This window comes from Lynx rufus, unplaced genomic scaffold (genome assembly GCF_022079265.1).
Source record: "Lynx rufus isolate CCGP_SWC_20201006 ecotype Redwood Valley unplaced genomic scaffold, mLynRuf1.p SCAF_5, whole genome shotgun sequence".
Taxonomy (NCBI): domain Eukaryota; kingdom Metazoa; phylum Chordata; class Mammalia; order Carnivora; family Felidae; genus Lynx; species Lynx rufus.
In genome coordinates this window covers 148,273,917-148,300,797 of record NW_025814867.1, presented here as the reverse complement: position 1 = coordinate 148,300,797, position 26,881 = coordinate 148,273,917, and the positions used below count along the sequence as shown (strand labels likewise).

The window sequence follows — 26,881 nt, the reverse complement described above, 5'->3', positions numbered from 1 at the left end:
ATGCTTAACCGCCTGAGCCACCCAGGCGCCCCTCTTTTGTACTCTTAAAAACTTTTTCAGAGCCGCCTGCCGAGCTCTGCTGTGTGGGCCCTTTATGTACACCAGAGGTGTTCCAACTTGAGTGTGTATCCTATCACTTAGAGGACTTATTAAAAACCCAGATCCTGATTCATTAAATATGTTCTGTAACTGCATAATCAGTTACCGCAGATTCAGTGGCTTAACGCAACACGCATCTCAACGTTTATTTATTTTTGGGACAGGGAGAGACAGAGCATGAACGGGGGAGGGGCAGAGAGAGAGGGAGACACAGAATCGGAAACAGGCTCCAGGCTCTGAGCCATCAGCCCAGAGCCCGACGCGGGGCTCGAACTCACGGACCGCGAGATCGCGACCTGGCTGAAGTCGGACGCTTAACCGACTGCGCCACCCAGGCGCCCCATAACGCAACACGCATCTATTAGCTGACAGGTCTGTAGTCAGAAGTCCAAACGTGGGCACCTGGGTTCTCTGCTCAAGGTCATGCAAGGCTGGAGATTAACAAATGATAGTTGAATGAATACACAAATGAATCATTTTTCTTGATGCTCGAACGTCTGCTCTATATCCCAAACAGCTCACATAAGAACCTACTCAATATAGGTGCTCAAAATATCTCCACGTAGGTAGAACCCTGCCTCAGAAAAGCTCACCTGTCTAGGGGACTTTCCCCCCTGTAACCGATTTGCTGTCTGGAATTTTCCTCTTAGCAATGCAGTCATTCCTTTGGGGACGAGACTTTGATCTCCATAATATGCTGATTAAATACAAATTCTCTGAGAGCTCTTATACTTGAACAGCTGTCATCATTAACACTGTAATGGGGGGGGGGGAAGCTCATTAGGTAACATTCCAGTCTCGTTAGAAGGGAGACGCAGAGGGCAGGGCCGTCCCAAGGAGAAAGAAAGAGCTCCGAATGTGATTCTGGGTCAGCAAGAAGAGTGGAGAAAACACAGATGAGGAAGGGGTAGATGTGGGGACATGGGAGTGACAAGAAAGAATCTGACGGCTCTGCTCGGAGAAGGCATCATGCTGGAGGTCATTTGCAAAGCCCGGATAGGAGATTTTCCAAAACCCAGCAGATAACTCTCTGCCAGCCACCCCCTAGAGCCTGCTGAGTTGAGTGTGCTGCTTAAGATCTGGTCATGCTAATGTGCAGCTCAACACCAGGGAGCAGGACAGTCACGTGACCGTCTCCTGGCACGCGGTGGCCCGGACTCCGGTGAGAATGTCCCAGTCAACACAACTAAGTGGTTGGTCACTTCACCGGATAAAAATGGCTGGCCAAGGAGGTTATCGAAGAAAACACAAAAGCAGTATTTTCTGGTGAAATCTCTGTTTTTGAAAAGTATTTAGGTAAGTAAGAAAGGGGATTCTCTCAACAGTTGGCACCCCCAAAATATTAACGAGTTAAGAACACCAGGTTTGGAAATTGTGGGTAACAAATACTCACAGGGCAAAGAAATGAAAGCCACAAGCCACACACCGCTGTGCGAGAAATAGGGGGGTAAATTTCCTCTCCCCCTAACCGTCTAACTTTGCAAGAGCGTTATCTGTTAACCACGGTTTCTGTGACCATTGATACATAAGAGAAAGTGAAGGGAGGGCAGACAGAGAAGCCTTCGTGTTATTACAAAAGTAATAAATGTTCACTGTAAGCCCAAACAGTAATACTAGTTAGTCCAAATAGGCACAAAAGGAAAACCCTGCAATCGTAACTAACATGCACATTTTTTCTTTTCGCCACAATGGATCCCAGCAATAAACGTGGCTTTGTAACCTGCTTTTCTTTTCTCTTAACAGTCAGTTGTGAACATCTTTTTTTTATGTCGTTAGTTTTCACCTCCTTAGTGTGAAGGGCTCTGTAGCCTGTGGAATGGATTCAGCATATTAGCCGGTCACTGGTTGGTTTTGGTATGTTATTTGCACAAGCAGGGTTGCAGGGTATATGTTTGCATCTAAACCTTTGCCCACAGCTCTGTACTTTCTGTAGAATAAATTCGTAGGAGTAAAATTGTCGGGGCTTCAACTGACATGGTAAATACTGAGATTCTGAAACTGTTGAGTTTACTACCTTTTTTTTTTTTTTAACTGTATTTTTTTCAAGTTCCTTAACATGGATCAATGACCTAATGATCTGGAGTAAAATCAGTAGTATTTTCATGGAATCCAGTTTGAAGTCTGTCCTACTTGTGGGATAGTTCAGATGATTAACTTAGTGTACAAATCTTTGACCTTGGAACTTGTTGGTTCCTTGATCTTGGGAACGATTGGTGGTTGGTTGTGATGAAATTATAAAATGGGGTTCGTGAGCGAATGGCTAAGAAAGAATTCTCGAGAGGCGTCTGGGTGGCTCGGTCGGTTAAGCGTCTGACTCTCGATTTTGGCTCAGGTCATGATCTCATGGTTTGTGAGTTTGAGCCCCGTGCTGGCAGCGTGGAACCTGCTTGGGATTCTCCCACTCTTCCTCTCTCTTTGCCTCTCCCTTGTTCTCTCTCTCATTCTCTCTCTCTCTCAAAATAAATAAACTTCAAAAAGAAGAAGAAGGAGAAGGGGAGGAGGAGAAGGAGGAGGAAGAAGAGAAGAATTCTTGAGACGTTTTTGGTGCAAAAAGGTGATTTCATTACAGCATGGGGACAGGACCCCTGGGCAGAAAGAGCTGTGCCAGGATTGTGAGGAGGGACTGATTAAATACTTTCGAGTTTGCGGAGGGAGAAGGGATAGAGAGACAGTACGTTTCTAGGGAATTTGGAAGCAAGGCTTTTCAGGACCTTGAGGGGCTGGCGCTGTTAAGATAAGGTTACTTTTAGTCTTTGATAAAACACACACGTTAAGGCACTAAGGCAGCCATGAGGTCCTTGAGGAAGGTCACGCTTTCCATGTTTCAGACGTCTACCAGTGGGCTGCAAGCTGTAAGGACATTTAACTTAAACTATGTTTTTCTTGCCTTTGTTTCCCTCTTCGGTTGGTTGGTTGGCAAACACAGTGACACGCTCCAGGACCCTTCAGGAATAGAGGATTTGCCACCCAGCTGCCCTTGGCAGTTGTCCCTTTGGGGGATTATATCAGCTGAGCAGAGCCACCCGTCTCTCTAAGTTCCCCACCCCTTCTCAAGGTCGCTGCCATCCCGGAGCTGACCAATGTGGGGGCATCAGCACAAGCCCTTCTTCTGCTCCAGTGAGGGTCGCGTCGTCCCCAGAACCCCCACCCCACCCCCACCCCCACCCCACCCCCCAGCGGTTGATGACCCTGTATTCCATCTTCAGACTCTTGGGGGAGGTTTCTTTAAAGGATGAAGTCAGGGGGCACCTGGATGGTTCAGCACGTTGAGCGTCCAACTCCTGACCTCAGCTCAGGTCGTGATCTCACAGTTTGTGAGATTGGGCCCCCCCCCCCCCCACCGTTGGGCTCCGTGCTGACAGCGTGGAGCCCGGTTAGGATTCTCTTTCTCCCTTTCTCTCTGCCCCTCCCCTGCTCATGCTTTCTCTCCCTCTCTCAAAATAAACAAATAAACATTAAAAATAAAATAACATAAAGGATGAAGTCAGGCACCATCTTCCTAAGACTTATTTCAACATAAGAAGTTCGATTAAGCTGGATCCTAAATTTTTACAAAGGCAGTTTAAATGGTCTGTTAAAGAACTGTCTTAAAAGCCTCATGGGGGCGCCTGGGTGGCGCAGTCGGTTAAGCGTCCGACTTCAGCCAGGTCACGATCTCGCGGTCCGTGAGTTCGAGCCCCGCGTCAGGCTCTGGGCTGATGGCTCAGAGCCTGGAGCCTGTTTCCGATGCTGTGTCTCCCTCTCTCTCTGGCCCTCCCCCGTTCATGCTCTGTCTCTCTCTCTGTCCCAAAAATAAATAAACGTTGAAAAAAAAAAATTTAAAAGCCTCACTCTGAAAATACCTGGAACTCTGTCTACTTTCGGATCATCTCTAACCCTGTCTTCTAAGGCCATTCGTGACAGAACCTTTCTGCCTCCATCAATCACAAACGAGTTCTGCAGAAATCTGTAAGTGGGTTAAGGTTCTGATTCTTAGCCATGCTGGCTGCGTCTCTGGTATGACCCAACGTCTTCCTAACAATTTCTAAAGAAACCAACTGTGGTTTGTAGTTGTTTGAGCAGAATCTGCGTAATCCCTTTAATAATGTCTCCACCAGTCGCTTACATTACTGTATAATTTCAGAGGCGGGAGAGAACGTTCAGCAAATGCCCAGGAAGTCACTTATGAAAATGTGTTGTGCCAGTGAATGGGCCAGAAGGAAAAAGACGAAGAATTGCCTTGTGAGGTGTAATGGACATGCTCTCTAAATGTATTATTTGAGGGGCCCCTGGGTGGCTCAGTTGGTTAAGCGTCCAACTTCAGCTCAGGTCATGATCGCAACGGCTCCTGGGTTCGAGCCCCGCGTCGGGCTCTGTGCTGACAGCTCAGAGCCCGGAACCTGCTTCAGATTCTGTGTCTCCCTCTCTCTCTGCCCCTCCCCCGCTGGAGCTTGCTCTCTCTCTCTCTCTCTCTCAAAAATAAATATTTAAAACATTTTCTTAACAAATAAATGCGTTATTTGAAGTAGATTATGTGACATGAAACACTTTGAGCCGGGGGGGTGGATGGGTGAGCGCCTTCGTGTGTATCCCTATCTCTCAGTGTCTGGCTCACAGCAAGGGACTAAGCTATTTTTGATGACTTCCTAAATTAAGCCAGAGGCCAAAAGCTCAAATGCCTTTGGGGTCTGGAGTGATGGGGACAATGATATCTGGAGAGCACAGGGTTTAGCCACCAGTTCAGCCATCACCATATGGGTCTCTGGGCCCTGAGTTGACACATCTTCCCTTCCCACCCCACCCCCCCACCCCCCCCCCGCAAAGAAGCCAGAAATTCTATTTCTAGGGCCACCTAGGTGTCTCAGTCGGTTCAGGGTCCGACTTCGGCTCAGGTCGTGATCTCGTGATTCGTGAGTTTGAGCCCCACGTCAGGCTCTGTGCTGACAGCTCAGAGCCTGGAGCCTGCTTCGGATTCTGTGTCTCCCTCTCTCTCTGCCCCTCCCCTACTCCCCCCCCAAAAAAAAAACATTAAAAAATTTTTTTAAATTCTATTTCTATGTGAAACTTCCCAGTTTTTCAATATTGACAACTAACTTTTTTAAGTGTTGGGGAGCTGGCAATTCTAGACCTAAGGGGACAGCTCTTCCATCCCAGATGCTACGGAGTAAAGATGTGTGCCCAAATTCTAGTCACTTGACAGGAATGCCCAAATTTCCTTAACAACAGACCTGGTGCAACCATTCTCTTTTTTGATGGTGCGTGTTAATATCCAAGTTGCGGTGGAGTCTCCTTTGTTCTGTGTTGATAATTTATCTTTTTCTTTTTAAATATACTTTAGTATATTTCTTTTTTTTTTTTTAATTTTTTTAATCTTTATTTTTGAGAGAGAGAGAGTGAGGGAGGAACAGAGAGAGGGAGACACAGAATCTGAAGCAGGCTTCAGGCTCCGAGCTGTCAGCACAGAGCCCGACGCGGGGCTCGAACTCACGGACTGTGAGATCATAACCTGAGCCGAAGTCAGACGCTTAACTGACTGAGCCCCCCAGGCGCCCCAGTATATTTCCTTTTAAATATACGTTAGCGTATTTTAAATCATTGTGCCATTCTTACGAAGACAGGATATACTTCCTCATGCAACTTATTTTCAGACTTTAAATAATCAGGGAAGAAGGCAACAAAAGTATAAAAAGGCAACCTAAGCTGTGGCCTTGTTAGAAACTTCTCGGCTACAGACAGGAAAACAGGGCCTGGGGGCGGTAATGGAAATAGTAGGAAAGCACTCATGACACAGTTTTCTCTTCTCCCGCATTTGGCAAGGAACAATTTCTGAGCTGACTCCTGAGTTTTTAAATTGGGTGTGGATACAAACTCTGCAGAGCAAAGGTTTTGAAAACTGTGTTTTCTATCTGGTTTTACGGATTTTGATTTTGCTCCCCTCTTTCCTCTCTCTTGCACAACCTTCTCACTTTTTCATCTTCTGCTTGTTTAACCAGACATTCACCGGGTATCGATAGGCTATTGCGTGACCCCAGCACTGTGCCAGGTTCCTCGGGAGAACCTACTAGCATGACACGTGGCTTCTGCCTCCCGGCGGCCCATGTCCTGCCCACGTCTGGTTGGGTCAGTTCTTCCGGATGAGCATGGAATATGCAACGAAAGGATCCGGGTTCTTCCGTCAGCGTTCACACTAAAAAGTAGAGCTCATACTTTGAATGGAAGGCGGTTTATGGGGCGCCTGGGTAGCTCAGTCAGTTGAGCGTCTGACTCTTGATTTCGGCTCAGGTTGTGATCTCACAGTTTGTAAGTTTGAGCCCCGAGTTGGGCTCTGAGCTGACAGCGTGGAGCGTGCTTGGGATTCTCTCTCTCTCTCTCTGTCTCTCTCTCTGTCTCTCTCTCTCTGCTCCTCCCCTGCTCTCTCTCTCTAAATACATAAATAAATAAATGAACTTAAAAGGAGGGTTGGTTTAGTTGATGGGAATGAATCAATGAAGGGCTGGAATGAGAGATAACCAGCCCCATGAGTGGTAAGCACAGGGGCAGATTGTCGCTAGCTGCTCCCATACACTTCCTGCCCAGGGGTTTTTGCTGCCACAAAATTGTGCCCCAGCTGAGGAAGGCATCAAGGCAGAAATTAAAATCAGTAATTAAAGCGAGGTGGGTCGGGAAAGGACTCGACAAAAGAGAGCAAATAAGGGATGATTAATTAGGGTGGCTTTGGCCACAGTCACCTCTGAATAAACGTTACCTCCCTTAATCCACGTCCGCTGGTCTCCAGGCCGCTCATTAAGCATAGTTCCGATTTGCCTATGGCTGTTTTCTCCGTCTTCGGCCTCCTAAGCCATGCGTTTCCAAAAAGTCACAGAGGGTTGTTTAACCTTTCTGTACTAAGGAAAGATTGAGGTAATAAGGAAACAAAAGTTAATGGGATTTTGAGCTCACGTGGAGTTTAACAACCGAGATGAAATCTTGCCTGAGCCCTGACCTCCTTTTTAAGGTATAAATTCGAACATGCTTCTCATCCCTACTTTTTCCTAATCAACTGATTATTTCATTTTATTTCTTCTTTTTTTTTTTTTTTTTTTTGATGATTGCATTTTTTTTTTTAACACTCTACCATAACCTTTAACAGAGTATGCCTCCCCTTCTGCTAAAATACATCGATCCTGGGGCGCCTGGGTGGCTCAGTTGGTTAAGCGTCCGACTTCGGCTCAGGTCACGATCTCGCGGTCTGTGAGTTCGAGCCCCGCCTCAGGCTCTGTGCTGACAGCTCGGAGCCTGGAGCCTGCTTCAGATTCTGTGTCTCCCTGTCTCTCTGCCCCTCCCCCATTCATGCTCTGTCTCTCTCTGTCTCAAAAATAAATAAACATTAAAAAAAAATACATCGATCCTTTTTGACACTGGCTTCAATGCGCCACCCATATTATATATTTAAGTCCTTGAAAGCTCTGTGTTCTCCCAGAAATACTAATTATGTGTATACTCTCTTGTACTAATCCGTGCAAAGTAGCAGATCCGTCAGACTCTTCTGTTTTTCAAATTATCAGAAATGTACCAGGCTGAAGCTTAGTATTAGTCTCATTTCTTCTGCGTTACCCTGCAGATCCAGAGGATTAGTGCTTATTAAACATAGAAGTGATCTTCACTTAAGACGGTTCTCTTATTGCAGATTTGGAATTCTTACGGCAGGCGTCACCCTCTGTTGTGGAAGAACCCCAACCTGCCTGTTTTTTTAGGGGGTTCTGGTTAGAACCCTGGAGCCCATCAGCAGAAAGGTCACCTGCTTTGTTTTACATTTGCTTTGAAATGGAGGCCCCTCCCTGTGACGCAGCCGATCTTACCAGTAATAAAGTAGTGCTAAAAGCAATAAATTCCTGAGCCCAAATCTGGCCTCCTCCCCGAGCTCATTCTCTGATTCCTCCTGACAGAGAACAAGAATGGAGATTCCTTCCGAGATCAAGAAGAAGAATATTTTTCCTGCTCTCTTTCTTCTCCTGGATCGTTAGGGCGAAGCTCAAAGAAAAATGGGGATTTAATCACACTGCCGCATAGACAAATGGTCTCCGTGGGTTTTGATCATGAATCTCATTGGTAAAAGAGTTTTTAGTACATCTGCCAGTGAAAGCATTTTTGTTCATAAATTCTACACGATTTCAACTCTACACTGGGCACCTTATAAAACATACCCTAAAAATAGGCATTTTAAAAAGACATCAGTGGCATTAAAAGAAGTGAAAATATAGTAAGCTGAATATGTTCTTCCCACATGCAGAAGATTTTCAAGACGGCTGCCATAGACCCCGAAGAATCCTAGGCCTCCAGGAGCGTCCCAGGGGTGGGGCCCCCAAGTCTGGACTTGATGGCTCAGTGCCCCCCCCCACCCCCGCCTGGGTGACCTGCGGGCTCCCACACAGCAGGGACGGAGAACGTATGTCCCGGAATGGGACTGGCACCCTCTGAGCACACATGTGCCTTTACCGATGCTACACGACGTCCTGTGACAAAAAGGAGTGGCATGGCCTTTGCTTAAACCAGAGACACAGGGACACCCTTCAGTCAGGAACACCAAAGGCCATGGCCCTTTGATGCCTGGTGAATTCTGGCTCTTTGTGGGACTCAGATGGGCCCTCGCTGGGGCAGTCTCTGAATGTCGCAAACATTTACCAGCATCTCCAGGAAGCACAGAATGAGTGCCGTTGCCCCCATGTGGCTTTCACTGCAGTCAGGGAGATTTGCCAGATAAGAATGTAACTAGGAGGAGAGCCCAGAGGGTCACTGGGTTAACGGAAGGGCGTCTCCCAGAGAAGCAGTGTTTGTGATGCGCTTTAAAGGATATATAGGGGTCTGATGGGCAGAGGAGAGAGACAAGAGAGTAGCTGGCTGAGGGCAGTGAGGAAAACAGGCACAGCTGAGGGCTCCATGGCCGGGAAAGGCCTCAAGCCTCACTGGGATCTTGCTTCCACCGTGCTGTTTGCTCTATTCTGAACTAAGATACTGGAGTGGTTCTGTTGTATGGAAGTCAAGTCCTGCTCAAAACCCCCTGATGGCTGCCACCTCAATCAGAATTTAAGCCAGAGTTCTCTCAGGGCTCAAAGGCTCCAATGGCCTTGTTCCCAACCGCTTTCTCCACCCTTCTCCCCTGCAGGGCCTTGAATGTGCCAAGATTCTCTTGGCTGGGCGCCTTGGTGTATTCTGTTCCCAGGCCCAGAATGCTGTTCCCCAGCATCCCACAGTTCAGTCTCCCACTTCCTTCAGATCTGATGCATCGACATGTCACCTTCTCAGGGATGCCTTCTCTGACCAGTCTCTCTTTCAACATCTTTCCCCAGCTCTTCCTGTCCCCTCTCTGTGCCTTTCCCCCAGCACTTACCACTGTCTAAACACACTGTGTACTTTACCCAATTATCTTGTTTCTTTTCTTTTTCTTCTCTTCCCATTTAGAATATCAGCTCCGTGAAAGCGGAGGGTTTTGTCTGTTTTGTTCACCCTTGAATCTCCAATACCTAAAAACCTGCTTGGGTGAAAGAATGGATGGGTGGATGGATGGGATGGGGGTGGGTTGATGGGTGGATGGATGGATGGATGGATGAATACTTAGTAAAAGTCGTCATCTTCAACCTAAGGAACAATGGAAATCGCTGAAGTTTTTCCCATGGGAGAAAAACATGATCAAACTCGGCTTCGGGAAGTTACCTGTTGTGGGAATTATGTACTATCCTGGAGCCATAAGAAAGTGGCCACCGTGAGGCCTGTTAGAAAGGTATTGCAGTCGCAGAAGCCGCCTGAAGTGCTGTGCGGGGAGTGCAAAGTGGAGGGTGGTACAGAGAATCCACAGACCTCTCCCCGGACCTGCGGGCAGGGCACCTAGAAGAGGAAGACGTCCAAGATGCCCTAGACAGTCCAGCAACTGAGAGAACAGAGGTGGGGAAATGAGCTCCGACACCAGAAGGTGCAGCTGCCAGGGGAGCACGGCGCTGTAGTTCCCTGGAACCGGCCTGGAATCTGCCGTTGATGGACCAGGGTGAGTCCTGGCTCCCCTAAATAAACTGTGCCCTTTTCAACCTCAGTATCACGACAGGTGAAGTAGGAAACAGAGACGCGGCTCACACACAACCACCCCCGGTAGTGTTTCAGGCGCCCTGCTCAGCGCTCTGCCAGCATCACGTTGTTCGATCCCGCTCCACCGCTGAATTGGATATTAACCAGGGTTACAAGCTGAGGACAAGAACACTCCCCTCGGTTAATACCATCGATCAGACTGGGAAAACGGTAAAGATGAGTAAGCGTGAGGTCCTAGGTCTCTCCATTGTACAGTAACCGAGGTTGGAGGCACAAAGCTCCACGTCAGAGGCAGCAAGGGCTCCAAATACGAAGCAACAATAAAACAATTCCATTATCTCAGAAGCTAAAAACTCGCCTAAGCCCTGAGTTTCATTAGCGTTCAAGATGAATGCTCTTTAAACGGGTACCTTTTATCTCAGTCAGGTATGTCCTCCCCCGCCCCGCCCTCCGGGCCCCCCCCCCCCCATCTTTTGTGAATTGCCCCGTTCTTTGCTCTGCTTCGGTTTGCACATCAAGGTCCACACTCAGTTTCCCTTTCTGGTCGTCTTGTAGAACCGTTTCCCTGGTGGTGGCACATTCTTGGCAGAGGTGCAAACTCCTTGGGGTTTATAAGGACGCGCTGAGGTCATCCTAACTCTGCTCCGGGAATGCTGTAATGGAAATGGTGGAATTCACCCTAAACCTCAGTTTTTCCTCCCTGAAAATAGAAAACTTCTTAGTGAAAATATGCTCTTACTGCAAGTTAGATGAATTTAGGATTTTTATGGCACGAATGGAAGAAATGCAAAACATCTAAAGCTTTCAGTTGACTAAAGCATTTCATTTCTTCTTCAACTTCTGGTGTCAGTTTTACTAATTTAAGTGCAATTTTTGGTATGCTTCTCAAGAGCTCTAATGAGACATTAGGCACTGCTTTCTTCAAATCACTTCTATCCGACTAGCAAACAAGAATCAGGAATGCACTTGTCTCCCAAATGACAAGGGATACACATGTAGGAACGTCTACTTTTTTTTAATACTTGTTTTGGAACAATTTTTATCCTCCATGAGGACAGGCACTGTTTACAATGTAATGCTTTTGCATAGGACATTTAGAAATCCAAGTTCCCGTATAATAGACACGCAGCTGAAGAGCGGACATTCCTAAAAAAAATTTTTTTTTAATGTTTATTCTTGAGAGAGAGAGAGAGAGAACATGGGAGGGGCAGAGAGAGAGGGAAAAACAGAATCTGAATTAGGATCCGGCTCTGAGCTGTCAGCACAGAGCCGGACGCAGGGCTCGAACTCATGAACCGTAAGATCATGACCTGAGCCGAAGTTGGATGCTTAACCGGCTGAGCCACCCAGTTGCCCTGAAGAGTGGGCATTCCTGATGAGAACTGTCAGATTAGCAGATGAAGGGAAACTGAGATGCGTTTAAAGCAGTGTTACCTCTGGGTACAGGGACGAGACAGGTGTCCTGTCCCTTTATAACGTCCCTGCAGCCAGGGCTGGAGCGCCATGAAGGAGCCTTGCCACTCAGTGACGTACTTCGAAAACCCGCATCTGCTCCATGCCTCTCACGCAGTAGCTGAGGAAGCCGGTGCTGGGGGACCGTAGGTGCCCCTCTCTGGTCCAAGGCCCTGGTCACTTTGTGACCCGAGGAGTTTTGCCGAAAAGCATTCTTTTCAGCCCCCCTACAGTTGGTCACTGTTTTGAGCGCCTCTTCTGGGTGTAAAAATGGGAGCACTCAGGATCACAATTTGATTCAAATGGACCTTAAAATCAAGTCAAAGGCAGGTACAGAATCACACATTAGGCTTTTGGGGCAGCCTAGTGAAAGAGCGGTCATGTATCATTTATTTCTCAGAGCAGAAATGTGCCTCTTCTTTCTCCTCTGACCGCCGTTTAACTCTATTTGCTAAGGTGGACTCCAGGAGAAAGAGAAAAAGCGGGGAGGGGGGGTGGAGGGGGACCGTGGGGTGGACGTGGACGTGGCAGGGCAGGGGGGAGGGGCGGTGCACCTCAGAGCCCTCCCCAGCCTCTCTGGAGGAGGCTCCTGTGTCCTACCTCCCCCCCTTTCTTTCCCCTTAGCGCCTCCCCCTCCCCCCACCAACGCCTCCCATACCCACACTACCGCCACCGCCACAACGTGCGTGTGTCAGGGACAGGCTGCCGACAGCACTGAAAATACGGCACGCCCAAACACACGCTACCCATCGCCAAGCACCATCTCATGCGACCGAATCCCCGTGCGGTTTGAGGCAGACCCGTACTATTCACAGTGTTCCAAACTGTTTTAGAATATATGCATTTAGATCTTCTCGGGTTGGGAGTTATGGGTAATTTGGCAAAGCGAACACCATAACTGGTTTCTTACATAACTCTACAGTTGGCAGTAAGGCAGTGCGCATTGAAATTAAGCAATGCTCATTCATCCAAGACTTGACTTTTCCTCCTTTGGAGGGATAAATGCTCCGGTTTCGTTTTGCTCCATTATTGGAGACTGTAATATTATTGGCTAATTTTAATGGTTCTCTGAAGGTAATTCTTACATGTGAATGGCAGAGTTCTAGTTAACTTCTGGAAGCTTAGGAGGTGTCTCTGTGTGCCGCTAGACTAGACAATGCTTTTAGAAGTAACTTGAGTGCTTTTAGGGGATAATGCAACTGGGGAGATTGGGAAGGACCGAGGACCCAGGCTGCCACAGGGATCGAAACTGGAAACGTGCTTAGCACCTCAGAGTTGCAGCCTTTGGAAAGAAGGGGCAGATATTTCACCTGAAAAGAGCCCCGTTTTCAGGTACGCTCTCCAACTGTAGCATGCATTCCTTTCATTTCTTCTTCCTTTTCTATGAGAAGAAAAACACAACTTTTAGTCTATGTGTCTCAAAACAGGACAGCTGATCTCAGTGTTTTCTTTTCTCAACTCCAGAAGCTAGATTCTCTAAAATGTGTTTGTATCTTTTTCTGAATCCAGTAGCTCCCAGAAAATGATCAAAGTGTTGCATCTTCCTGGTTTCCAGATTACAATAGTAAAATTTTCCAGTGAAGAATCCCAGGATTGCTTGAGGAGCTCTTCTCACATTCCCACTGTGGAATACAAGTGAGAATGGGGACATTTATCCAGTAAAGTTCAATTAGGGTGGAAAAAAAGCGCCATATTTCAAAATGAATTCCACTTTTTTTTTTTTCTTTAAAAACAGAGTTCATTGACCAAGAAAGATTTCAAAACGTTTTCTCTAATACCCCAACATGAAACTTGGATTGAGGTTTTCAGGGAATTACAGGGATCAAACAACTAGCCAAGGCTTGAGTTTCCAGGTTTCCCAAAGGCTCAAAACTCCCCCAGAGGCTAATTACTGTTTACTGCTGAGACCTTCCTCGTTTTTCTTCTGTAACATTTTCCATCTTAAGAAGGGTGGTCCCATTCAGTTGAGGAGCATGGTGTCTGAGTGGCTGAATGGAATTACTACCAGTGGAAACTATGTTGCAAGAGGAGTTGATAAAGCAGCTGCAAGGCAAACCTTGGCTGTTTTTTCCATCCTCCCCAAGCAAAGTTAATTAGCATAGGGAAAATGACTAAGGTGTTGACGTCACCTCTTTCCAGTAGAAACTTACACTCTGTCTCTGTCTGCCTAAAAGCATGCAGGACTTGACTCAGGAATTTGCTGTCCAAACAGGATGCTCTAGAAGCTGTGCTTTTTTTTTCCCAGGGGGCTGGACTTCGGTGCTTTATAAGGGCCTGCTGGAGCGACAACCTCCAGCCTCTTGCAAGGGACCGTCACTTGGGGCTTGACTGCCTGAGTCGCTAGTGCTTTCGCTCTAAGAAAGCAAGATGCACTTTAGAAACTTCAACTACAGCTTTAGCTCCCTGATTGCCTGTGTGGCAAACAGTGATATCTTCAGCGAAAGTGAAACCAGGGTAAGGCTTCTAATATAATGTGATTTTTGAGAGGTTTCAAAGCACTGTGTTAATTGGAAATAGCAGCTGAAATCTTTGCGGGGGTGTGATGTGGCTGTCTTGCGGGTTTGGGGGTTTTGAAATAAGTCCAAAATATTTGGTGCTTTATCAAACAAAGCTGTTGCCCGAGGGATTAACTGTGAAGGAATGTTTAAAACTCTCAGTATTTGAAAACATCCAGGTCCCTTGACCAATCAGTAATGCAAAGTTTTAACATGGTTTGTATTTTTCATTCTGTGTAGGTTGTAAGCAACCTTTTAGAGGGAAGCTTTTTCTGGCCGTGAACAGAGCGTTTCACTTTGACATCTAGAGATCAGAACAGTGTAATTTTATCTTGGGAAATAAATATCGCAAAGATATTTGTATGTCTGTGGTAATTACAAGGGCCTGTCCTCGAGTTTTCAGCTTCCTTTAGCTAGGGAAAATGCAGCCATAGCAAACAAAAAACTGGATAAATCTCTTAAGTTTAAGTGTGGGGAAGCAGCTCTCATTGGTGGTAATTAGTAGAATTAGTCATTGTAGTCACCGTGCTTTTCTTCTTCATTCGATGAAGATGTAAGATTTCCATCAGTAGCTACCCAGCTGTCTAATTGATCTCTAACAATATTGTATATGAGTGAGTTCTGTGTCTTGTGTTTGGGGAATGGTGTTCGTGCTATAGGCTTTAGAGCCCATGCCATATTGGGACATGTGAAGGATTTTTTTTTTCTTTAATCAAATTGAACTGCACGAGTGTGTATGATGCTTGACAGCTAGGACTGTGGTTTCTGAACGAGATAGCAGCACATTCTATGTGTGAAAATCCCACAAAAGCTACGTATTTCATATTAGCCTTATGTGAGTAAAATCATTGTTTATTCAATCAAAGAGGGACAGCGTCCAGCAACTATAAGAGCTGATCCCAGCTGTCAGAACAAATAAGATTATTTTTTAGGAGAATGGCGTCATAGTGATGTGGCTTTAACAGACTCTGTGTGCCTTCTCTTGTGGTCTGGTCCTGAGCCCTGACTTGTATTCTAAAAATATTCCTCAAAGTCATCTCCCCTAAATTCTGAATCATAACTCCAAAACTAAACAGTGGGTCACAATGCCTATTGATGAGGTCATGCAAAATTCCAAATATATATGCACAGACCGTGCGCCAGAAACTTGCCTGAGCTCCCGCTGGAGAGAGGTGGGGAAAAAGTCCGCCCGCGGCCAGATGAAATCCTCTGGGAAGCATCTGCTGTGTAACATTTTTCTCATTCTTTGCCTCTGCAAAACCCCTCAGAGGTTTTCATAAACGAAAGCAAAGCCACGGGATTCAGAGAGAGAAAGTTGGTGAGTTGTTGCCACCCCCACCCTTGGACAACCTGCCTGGTGGGCACGGGCTGACCGCCCCCACGCTGGAACACAAGTCCTGTCCTGCCCGTGAAGCCTCTTGCGCCTGGAGGTCCCATGCCCTTGCCTCTCTCTAGCACTGAACATTCTTGAAAATGTTCTCTTGTAAGGCGTCCCTTCTGCAGAAACTGCTTTCCGCAGGTTTCCAAGGTACTTGGTGCGCCCCGCCCGCCTCCTCCTCGACCTCGGTCCCCTTTGTAGAAGGCGCGCCCCTTCCCCAATGGGACCCTCAGCCGGCCCTTTCTGCCTTGCGCAGACTTCCCACCACCTGTCCTTCCTGTTCAGTCTGGAAGAAAAGGCTCGGAGGGTAGGACGCCTCAATGTCCATACAATCTTTCTGGAAGTTTTGACTATCAACTCCGTCTCTGGTTGGAGCCTTGAGACCTCGCTGTGGTCTCCCATCTCGCCCCACACCCTCCCGCAAAAGCCACCACCCCAGGACCCAGCCCAGCAGGGGCCTCTCCACACAGCTTCTCCCAGAAAGCTGGTGAGCTCCTTCCTGAATCTAAGCCTAACACCCTTGGACTTGGGCATTTCCATCCTAAGAACTCATGCTGTTTTGTAACTTTCACTAGGCGTTGTAACACTAGAGCTAGAAATATACATACATTGTAGCCCGCATGCAGAAATGGATCCATTTGTGGGAGGCAAACCGTAAGAGACTCTTAACTACAGAGAACAAACTGAGGGTTTGCTGGAGTGGAGCAGGGCGGGGGATGGGCTAAATGGGTGCTGGGCATAAAGGAGGTCAGCTGTTGGGACTAGCACTGGGTGGGGGTTCTACTCCCGAAACCAATACTACGCTGTATGGTAACTAGCTTGAATTTAAATAAGTAAAAAATTTTTTTGAAAGGGAAGAAAGAAATGGGTCCATTGGCCGTACATTAATTTTTAAACCAGTATTATTTTAGAGAGTTAAAAAGTAACAGACTCAGTGGGAAAATAATAGGGAGATTTCTTTTTAAACCTCTTCCTTTACACTGAGAAATGCAGGGTTTCTTATTAACTTCATTGTTTCCCAATGCAGTAAAATTAAAAAGAAAAAATTTTTTAATGTTTATTATTTGAGAGAGAGAGACAGAGACAGAGAGAGACAGAGAGCAAGCAGGGGAGGGGCAGAGAGAGAGGGAGACACAGAATTAGAAGCAGGCTCCAGGCTCTGAGCTGTCAGCACAGAGCCTGACTCGGGGCTCAAACCCACAGACCGCGAGATCATGACCTGAGCTGAAGTCGGCTGCTTAACCGACTGAGCCACCCAGGTGCCCCCCCCCCCCGTGTTTTTTTTTTCAAATGAGTTCCAGTGTTTTTAAACCCTAAAGAAACATCTGATATACACAGCCACTCCCTGTGTTGAGCAGTGGGGGTGGGAGTTCACTAGGCCTGGGAAGGTTGTTGGACATAAGGAATTGTTGGGGGGGGTGACAAATTACCAAGCTGGACATCCTTGGAATGTCCTCCTTTCCTACTTTCAAAAGAATGTTTCTGCGACTGGTAATTGTTTTGCTGATTGAATGAATTTAAGAAAGCCTACATTCTAACTTTCTTAGAAAATCACCTGTATTAGAATTTAAAGGGGCCAAAAGCAAATCTTCCTTGAAGGGGTAAGGCTGGCTTTTCTTGTCTAAGAAAGAAGTTGGGTGTTCTCGAAATGACACTAATTCCCTTCCTCAAGTGGAAATGCGATGTAGTCGTCAGGACTCCTATGCAGGTATATTTTAACTCCTTTTATTTTTGTTATTACTTTTCAGGCCAAATTTGAATCCCTCTTTAGGACATACGACAAGGATATCACCTTTCAGTATTTTAAGAGCTTCAAACGGGTCAGAATAAACTTCAGCAACCCCTTATCTGCGGCGGACGCCAGACTCCAGCTGCATAAGACTGAATTTCTTGGAAAGGAAATGAAATTATATTTTGCCCAGGTGAGTTGAATGCAGTGATACACCTGCTTCTCCCTCTCACCCTTTTTAAAAGTAGCTCAGACATTGATTATGTTATACATTGATTTTTTTTTAATGCATACGCATTTCAATTGCAATGTTGGAATTAAAAGTATATCCTGGGGGCGCCTGGGGGGCTCAGACAGTTAAGCGTCCGACTTCAACTCAGGTCATGATCTCACAGTTCGTGGGTTTGGGCCCCGCGTCCGGCTCTGTGCTGACAGCTCAGAGCCTGGAACCTGCTTCAGATTCCCTGTCTTTCTCTCTCTGCCCCTCCTCTGCTCACACTCTCTCTCATCGAAAATAAACAAAAAAAAATTTTTTTTAAGTAGATCCTATTCTGTACCCTTCCTTTTTCACCGTGTATCATCCGTGATCATTCTACCGCAACATTAAAATGTGTTTAGTAAGATCATTTCCAGGTACGTAATATTCTACCATATAGATATTTCAGACATATTTAAGCAGTCTTTACTCTCAGACATTTATCTTGTTTTCCAATGTTTCACTATCACAGATAACCCTGCAGGGAACATTGTTACATCTCCACCCTTTTTTTTTTTTTTTAATTTTTTAACGTTTTATTTATTTTTGAGACAGAGAGAGACAGAGCATGAACAGGGGAGGGTCAGCGAGAGGGAGACACAGAATCTGAAACAGGCTGTGTTTCAGAGCTGTCAGCACAGAGCCCGACGAGGGGCTTGAACTCACTGACCGTGAGATCTTGACCTGAGCCCAAATCGGCGAGGGAGCCACCCAGGCGCCCCTCTCCACCCTTTTTTTAAGCATGTTTATTTTGTCATTTAAATGACAAAAGCAACACAGATTAACTGAAACAATCCAAGTACAGTACAATAGTCCCTAAAAGTAAATAGGTAGATACATTTCTCCACTCCCCCTTTAAAGCCATCGCCTAACATAACCACCTTTGAAAATCTAGTGTGAATCCTCACACACTTTCCCCTTCACATATACAAACATACAAGTGCATGAGTATGAGTTAATTTGCTTGCACAAAAAAAAAAAAAAAATTGAATTACTACAGCCTTCTTTTTCACTTAGCAGTGTATCGTGGACAGCCTTTCTGGTCAACGTACCCGGCTGGGTTGATTTAAAACTCTTAAGAATTCATTTTGAGGAAGGCAAAATCCATACTCTAAATTTTGAATGTCCCGCCTATTTAAGAAAACATCAACATGGGGTGCCTGGGTGGCTCAGTCAGTTGAGTGCCAGACTCTTGATTTCAGCTCAGGTCATGATCTCACAGTTTTGAGATCGAGCCCCGTGTTGGATTCTGCACTGAACGTGGAGCCTGCTTGGGATTCTCTCTCTCTCTGTTCCTTTCCTGCTTGCACGCGCTCTCTCTCTCTCTCTCTCTCGCTCTCTCAAAATAAAAAAGGGAGGGAGGGAGAGAAAGAGAGAGGAAGGAAGGAAGGAAGAAAGAAAAGAGAGAAAGAAAGAAAAGAAAGAGAAAAAGAAAAAAAGAAAAAGAGGGAGAAAGAGAAAGAAAAGAAAGAAAGAAAGAAACAAAGAGAGAAAGAAAGAAAAGAGAGAAAGAAAGAAAGAGAGAAAGAAAGAAAGAAAGAAAAGAAAGAAATCAAACATCAGCATGTGTTTAAAAGCAAGCGATCTCCAAAATGGCCCTTGACCTTGGGATGAGTAGCGCTGGGAGAACCTTTCCTGCTCATTCAGTAGTTAAGAGTACAAGGTAGTTGTACAAGGTAGTTAAGAGTACAAGGCTGTGGGCGTGGCTAGTCTAACACTCTAAGGTTTGTGCAGCATGTTTCCAGGAACTGGCTCAAGGGTTAGGGCTACTGACTTGTTTCAGACCAAGAGCAGACCTGAGCGGGGCCTCACTCTATGCAGGTTCTCGGCAGCACCGAGCCTCCCTCGGTGGAGAACCAGCCGTCTGCCAAGTGCGGGCAGCCGCGTGGGCACAAGGCTGCCAGGCCTGGCTGGAAAGGAAAAAAAAAAAAAAAGAGTTAACCAGACAGGTAGCAAACGCTAAGAAAGCCTCCTGGTGGCAGGAGTCCCAGCCCCGGGTCGCGCTCGAAGGGCTGTGAATGGGTTTGCTGTTTCTCTTGCTCACCACCCTTCTGGTTCTCCCCCACCCCCCAGACCTTCAGTGATAAGGTGACCCATTTTCAAGGCAGCTCACAAAGTTCTATATGCTGTTGCATCTGGGGTCCAACAGGTTGGCCGTGGAAGGGGAAGGAGCTTCTCAGGTGCAGCTTTCTGGTTACGGCTCGTCCCCACGGGGGCTCTGAGCTCCCCAGGCCAGTAGAGGAGCGGAACCTGTGGGGACACTTCCTGACCCTGGGAGGAGGCCACCTTGCAGGCCCTTCAAGTATAAATTAGAGCTAGGATGCCCTGCCCCCTGGTGGCGGCGCAAAGCACGGGTTTTCGACCTTGGGTCTGTAGAATGACTTTGTCCTTCCACTTTTTCTGATTATTAAAGTAAATGCACGCTCAGTGTGAAAATTTGGCGGGGGGGGGGGGGGGCGGGGAGTGGGAGATTAAAATACAAATAAAACCCAAACTGGTAAGATTTTGATACAACATCTTTCTGGGCAGCCCTCTAACTGCACAGAGAGGACTTCTAAGCCCAGACTAGAACCATGGGTTATCGTTTCATGCTATTTTTTAGTTTTTTTTAATTTAATTTAACTTTTTTAGGTTTACATCCCAGTTCATTAGCATATGGTGCAATAATGATTTCAGGAGTAGAATCCAGTGTTTCATCCCCTACGCACAACACCCAGTGCTCATCCCAACAATTTCCTCCTCGATGCCCCCTGTCCATTTAGCCCATCCCCCCAGCCACAACCCCTCCAGCAACCCTCAGTTGGAGTCTCTTATGTTTCGTCCCCCTCCCTATTTGTATATTATTTTTGCTTCCCCTCCCCTATGTTCATCTCTTTTGTATCTTAAATTCCACATATGAAGTCTTATGATACTCGTCTGTCTTTAATTTCACTTAGCATAATACCCTCTAGTTCCATCCACGTTGTTGCAAATGGCAAGATTTCATTCTTTTTGATTGCCGATATGTATGTACATACATACCACATCTTCTTCATCCATTCATCAGTTGATGAATGACATTTGGGCTCTCTCCATACTTTGGCTACTGTCGATAGTGCTGCTATAAACATGGGGGTGCATGTGTCCCTTCAAAACAGCACACCTATATCCCTTGGATAAATGCCTCGTAGTGCAATTGCTGGGTCGTAGGGTAGTTCTATTTTGAATTTTTTGAAGAACCTCCATGCTATTTTCCAGAGGGGCTGCACCAGTTCGCATTCTCAAGATAGTATTTTTTTTTTTTTAATCTCCTGGAAGGTGGATCTTTTTTTCCTTCTTTGCTTTTGGCATCTGATTTGGAACCGCAGAGGAAGGGAATTGTGGGGTACCACCGGGTGGGCGGGGGCCCTGGGACCCCAGCCCCACTTTGCCCTCCCAGAGGCTGTATCATCTTAGAGCTGTCGCTTAGCCTCTTGGAGCCTCTGTTCTGCCTTTGTGACCTGAGGAGCTAGAAGAAATGGCTGAGATCCCTGTGACGTCAGCAACAGTGCTTTATTTTGTCCATTTCTAGTACGACGCTACTCCTTTTCCACCGGTCTCCGTCCGTGGTGATTCCTGGCAATCCCTGTGCCTGTGGGTCCCAGTCCTGGGAGGGCGCTCTAACCATGTTTGTGCCGTCACCCCTTTGCCTTCTCCATACGGACTGGGTCACGAGCCCCCTCCGGAACCGCATGCGTTCTGCCGCCCAGACGTAGGCTTGTCCTTTTGCGCCTGTCCTCCACAAGCTGTCACTGAGCGCTGTCGCCTCGCTTGGGTTCTTTCCTCCAGAAACCACGTGCCTGTATTTCTTTCTCTCCGCAGACGTTACACATAGGAAGTTCCCACCTGGCCCCCCCGAATCCGGACAAGCAGTTTCTGATCTCTCCTCCTGCCTCGCCGCCCGTTGGTTGGAAACAAGTGGAAGACGCTACTCCTGTCATAAATTATGATCTGTTATACGCTATCTCCAAGCTAGGGCCAGGTAAGCTGTGCTCTTGGGTGGGAGCAGGGAGACAGATGGGCAGAGATGGCGTTCACGGGCCCAGACGGAGATGCTCACCTGCCTCAGGGAGCGCCTCCCCCCACCGTGGCCCCCCGCGTGTTTTATGAATGGTTTCTAGTCGCTTTCATCTGCGACTGTAACTCAAGTTGCTGGGGACACGCACAGCTGCCTGCCTCTGGCCTCATTCCTTAGCGGGTCCTGGGTACCAAGCACCGTGACCGCTCGTTGCCAGCATCACGGGAATCCTTCCCGTCACCCACTGAGCACCAGCACCAGGCCCTGTCGCTCCAGGATGAGCAATTAGACTTGGAAAGGGAAAACAAACCACCCTACACGTTGGAAATTTCATCTTTAGTCAAGGTGGTTGGTCTGATTCTCACCTGCTCCTTTGAATGTTCAAGGGAACCGTAGGGCGTAGTGAAGAAAGGGCCCCAGTCATGCACGCCCCCTCTTGGCCCCATTGGGGTGCTCCCCAGCTGAGAAAGAAGAGTCTTCAGTCCTCCGATGGGACGAACGTGTGAGTGTTCGGGGAGATAACAGGTGCTCTGGCCTCAGTCTTCTTCTCCATACAGTGGGTATTACCCAGTGGAGCTGTGAGCCGTAGGTGAGACCGTTGTGTAGAAAGCACTTCAAAACGTGCCTGGCCCCTAGGCTGCGCCCAACACATGATTTTTGGAAACAATCCGATGTTGGTGGTTCCTGTCCTACCTGCTGGGTTTGGGGTGAGCGGGCAGGTTCGTGAGGACGTCTTGGGGTGAAGCAGTTTGAGCTCCTGCCCTATCCACACAGAGCAAACAAATACTGAGACCATTTCTTCCGGACCAGAAACCTGATGATACTCCTTTGGGTTGAGGGTTTTATTTCATGGACCATCAGCAGTTTCGTGTTGAAAAGATTACATTTCTGAACACACTGCCCCCAGCGGAAATCGCCTCTGTGGGAGAAAGCTAGAATCCCATTACTCACTGCCGATGTTGGTGTCAAGGTCAAGGCGGACCTGGCCAGTCCGAGGAAGCGCGAGCTCCTGGCTGAGGTGCCTTAGCCGAGCTGAGGGCTGGAGTCTGCCGGGACGCTAGACAAGAGAAGAAACGGGTCCTCCAGCTGGGGGAGGGGACAGACTCCTCCAAGGGCAAGGAGTGCTGCTGAAGGCAGTCCTTCCCACTCCAGAACCTACCCCTCCTTTCTGATTTGAGAAGCCCTTTCAGAAAAGACATAATGCAATCCATTCGCCCTTAGTTTACGTGACAGTGAGCTGGAACCAGATCTCAAACTGGGCCGTGCTTTGCCGCCAGCAAGATTGCAAAGAGTTTGCAAATGTGGCCCTACACTGAGGCCTTCTGGACCCTGGCTGATGGGCAGGTAGATAAGGACCCTGACCCCACGGCTGTGATCTTGTGACCCTCCACCTCAATTCCCTCCCTGACAGAGCTGAGGCGCACTCACCTTTTCAGATGCATTTGCCATGAACGTTCCAGATAGAGAACCGGCAATTTCCTTTCTTATGAGGAAAAGTGCCTTCCGTGTTCAGAGGCGTCCCCAAAGCAGCGGGAGGCGGGAAGGTCTGGAATCGGGCTGGGGAAGAGCACACAGAACTTGAAGGAAAACCCACCTCTGCACCCCGAGGGGGCGGAGCCAGCCGAAGCAACCCCCCCACCACCACCTGCTTAAATCGTAACATTTCTACTACTCCCTGCTTCCGACCAGTCAAGATCCGCGCCCTATTTGTCAACATTAGTAAAACTAGGTGACACTTAATGGGCCTGTGGACCGTGCAGCAGGTCCCAAGCACTTAGCTTGTACTTACCTGAGCAGCTCTGTGAGGTCAGTGCCATAATTATCCCATTTCTCGGAGGAGGCCGTGGAAGGTCACAGGAATGCGAGGGAAGGTGACTTTGCACGGGCTCCAGGTCCTGAGTGGAGGGAATCACAGGCCACGTGTGGGCCCCCTTTGTGGCCTGTCTCCAGTGCAAACCGCCTCGGTGGGAGCCTCAAGAGGGAGGCTCCTGGGGTGCCTGGGTGGCTCAGTTAGTTAACCATCCAACTCTTGATTTCTTTTTTTTTTTTTCATAATGTTTACTTATTTTTGAGAGGGAGGGAGAGACAGAGTGCAAGCAGGGGAGGGGCAGAGAGAGAGGGAGACACGGAATCGGAAGCAGTTCTCCAGGCTCTGAGCTGTCAGCACAGAGCCCGACGCGGGGCTCGAACTCACGGATCGTGAGATCATGACCTGAGCCGAAGTCTGACGCTCAACCCCCTGAGCCACCCAGGTGCCCCCCGACTCTTGATTTCTGCTTGGGTTATGATCTCACAGTTCATGAGTTCTCTCTCTCCCTCTCTCTGTCTCAAAATAAATAAATAAACTTAAAAAAGACGGAAGCTCTCGATGTCCTTTCCTAACGCGTTTTATTCGTGCACTGTCTCCCCGAACACATCGCACCACAATGGGGAAGCCATCTGGGTATTTTAGGAGGCCTGGTGGACACGTTAAGTGTCATTAAAAAATATACTCCTTCCGTTGCTTTCATATGCCTAGATTCAGTGTTTGACTGAAAGCAGAATAATATATAACGGTGACTCTGTGTGTGTGTGTGTGTGTGTGTGTGTGTGTGTGTGTGTGTAATTTTTTTTTTTTCCCCGCTAGAGCCACCAAAGAAATACCAATCCAGAGCATATCTGGCTGTGTCCCTCGGTCCCCATTGAACGTCCGCAGAAGCCAGGCCGAGCAGACCCATACATGCTCTTCCGTTTGCTTTTGTTTCTTGGCTCTCCGGTCCTTGCCCTTGCAGTTACCCTGCATTTCTCTTCTTTCCCCAGGGGAAAAGTATGAATTGCACGCAGCGACCGACACCACCCCCAGCGTGGTGGTCCACGTCTGTGAGAGCGATCAGGAGAACGAGGAGGAGGAGGAGACGGAAAGAATGAAGAGACCCAAACCAAAAATTATCCAGACCAGAAGGCCAGAGTATACGCCTCTCCACTTAAGCTGAACTGGCGCCCGGAGGAAGAAGTATTCCGAATCACACTCACGGAGAGGAATCTTTTTCTGTGCAAGTGGCCGCTCACAACTGGGGAGGTGGCAGCCGTGATCGCTGCGGCAGAAATTCCAGTTCGCGTTGCTCAGAAGAGAATCAAGGCTTTGTCCTCTGGTTCTAATGCTGGGCATCCGTCAATGTTCATGGCTTCCGGGAATGTCCTGGGCCAATCACTGAAGTTTAAGGTGATCGCACGAGGACATTTGGGCACGTCTCGAGAAAACCGATAACCGATCGTGTTTTGTACTTGTTCTTTTCTGGTAGGTTCTGTCTTTTGTCAAGGGCGGCTTGATCCCTGGGTGTGGGGAGAACCCTCTGTTTCCAACCAGCCCACGGGGCAGACTCTCTCTACTGGTAGGAAAAGGCACCGCGAAGCCACAAAGCGTCCGGTGCAGAAAGGCTGTGGAAACAACAATGCAGTGTGGGAATTGTAGTGTTTCATTTTTCTCCCCATCACGTTCTAATGTTTGTGCATGTATATTACGGATTTTCAGAACTAACCTCTGTTTGTGTATAGTTATGCCATTGTTGTGTTACATCTTTTGGGAAGATGGGAAAGCTTGAACAACCGATCGCCTTTCCAGATTCATGATTCTCTGCGACAGCACTCACACGTGGAATGCACCTGGAATACGTTCATTCAGCATCCTATCCATTGCAACATAGCCCTTGTGCTTTGGCAAAAGAAGTCGATCTGAAATTCCCACGTAGAGTTTCACTTCGTAAAGTGCAGAGAACAGCAGTGTCACTGCCAGCATTTAGTGGGTGAGAAATTTTAGGTTAGGTGTTTGGGGTCAGACATCAGTTCCATTTATTTCTTTTCCGTGGTGGTTTGTACACATGAATCGTAGCCAAAATACCTTCCTGGGGAACCGTTGGTGGAGATAGTTGATTTTTGTTTTTTTAACCCCACTAAAACATCGAGATAAACCTGTAAATAAAGCCGATAGCATATTTTCATTCCCATTTGTACACTCGGGTGAAAAATACGGCAGTGGAATCGTAGTGTCAGAATATTACCCTACCTGTGACTTGTATGTTGTAGAAAACGCTGTTAAATGTCGGACGGGACTTGAATTCAAAGCATGTCAAGTGGATAGTAGATATGTGGTGGAATGCTAGGGACGCAGTGCCTTTTTCCCCATTGATTCCTGATGGAATTGTTACACTAGGTTAACGTCTGTAATTTTTTTCTGGTCGTCATGTGTGTGTCTGGTAAATAGGTATTCTATTTTGGCCTTACAACACCATAACGAAATTTGTCCTTTTGAAATCCCTAACGCCCAGTAACAGTGCATGCTTTGGAAATTTGGAAGGTGGTTTTCCTTAAGAAGCAAATGCATTAGGTTGTCCGTATCAAGAAATTGACGGGATGTTCTCAAAACCCTGTTTACAGTACTTGGTGAGGTGTTGGGGGGCCGTGAGGGAGAGACCATTGCCTAGCTGTTCAAGTGTTCCTGGCTAAGTGCTTTTAAACTGGAGAGGCTAACCTCAAAATATTTTTTTTAACTGCAGTCTATAATAAATCAACACAATATCCTCTTTACGGAAAGCTTGATCTCTGTGCCCTTTTATTTCTGACGATCGGTCTGTGAACCCTGTGAACCTTGCCGTCTCCAAAGGGCTCCTTCCTTCGTCAGCTGCCATTGAGAAACTTGTGATGCTTTCCTGTGGTTCATGGGGGGTTAACCACACTAACTGTATATCACCTAGTAAAGCGGAAAATGGAGAAAACCGAAATCGGGAGTCTGGGTATTTGCTTTGTGGAGGGAGACGAGGAAAACCCTGTTCCCCAGCAAAACCACCAGCTCCAATAAGCAACAACGTTTCCGATCGTTCATAGGAGGAGCTGTCTTTCCTGCTAGAAGCCCAGGCAAGACACTGAATGACAAAGGCCAGTTAATGTTCCGGAAGTCTGTCTCTGAGCCTTCCGTCTGAATCCCAAGCAGCCTTTCCCCCTGGAGCCCTTATGACACGTGGCGGCGTGCTTTCTGTGCATGCCCACAGAGGCCCAGACAATCCAGGGTTTATTGGCTGAACTCTAGCAGACGACATTAATCTTGATCAAGGTTAACATTGGGCACTTTTCCGTGAACGCTCACATGCTCTTGTGTTTTTTTTCTCTAAGAATAGCTCCTCCGGTCGTGTCCAGGAGAATTTACATATTTTCAACCCGTCGATGTTTGACGTTTAAACATGTTGGAAAATCCATTTTTCAGTCGGGTGGCCAAATCTGATTATCGAGCAGATTCACTAAGTGACCGCCTCGTGAGGGAGGGGGCTGCCATTCATCGTCCTGTTGAGTAGCTGGGAGCCCAGTAAGCCCCGTGTGCCAGCCCAGGATCCTATTTCATAAATAACCCTGGAATAAAATCAAATCGTGT

At 47.4% G+C, this 26,881-nt stretch overlaps 1 protein-coding gene across 2 annotated transcripts in view; it reads left to right on the top strand.

Moving 5' to 3' along the window:
• RCAN1 (regulator of calcineurin 1) overlaps window positions 1-26,363 on the top strand; it is a 102,364-nt gene extending 76,001 nt beyond the window's left edge. The window contains exons 1-4 of one of the 2 annotated variants that reach the window (XM_047099667.1): window positions 13,946-14,040; window positions 17,208-17,381; window positions 21,285-21,444; window positions 24,280-26,362. In XM_047099667.1, the coding sequence (XP_046955623.1) occupies window positions 13,954-14,040; window positions 17,208-17,381; window positions 21,285-21,444; window positions 24,280-24,452 (594 nt within the window). In that variant the 5' untranslated portion in view covers window positions 13,946-13,953 and the 3' untranslated portion in view covers window positions 24,453-26,362. Of the gene's footprint in view, window positions 1-13,945; window positions 14,041-17,207; window positions 17,382-21,284; window positions 21,445-24,279 lie in introns of those variants that run through there. The other variant, XM_047099666.1, reaches the window with a different exon arrangement.
• Window positions 26,364-26,881: the final 518 nt, after the last annotated feature.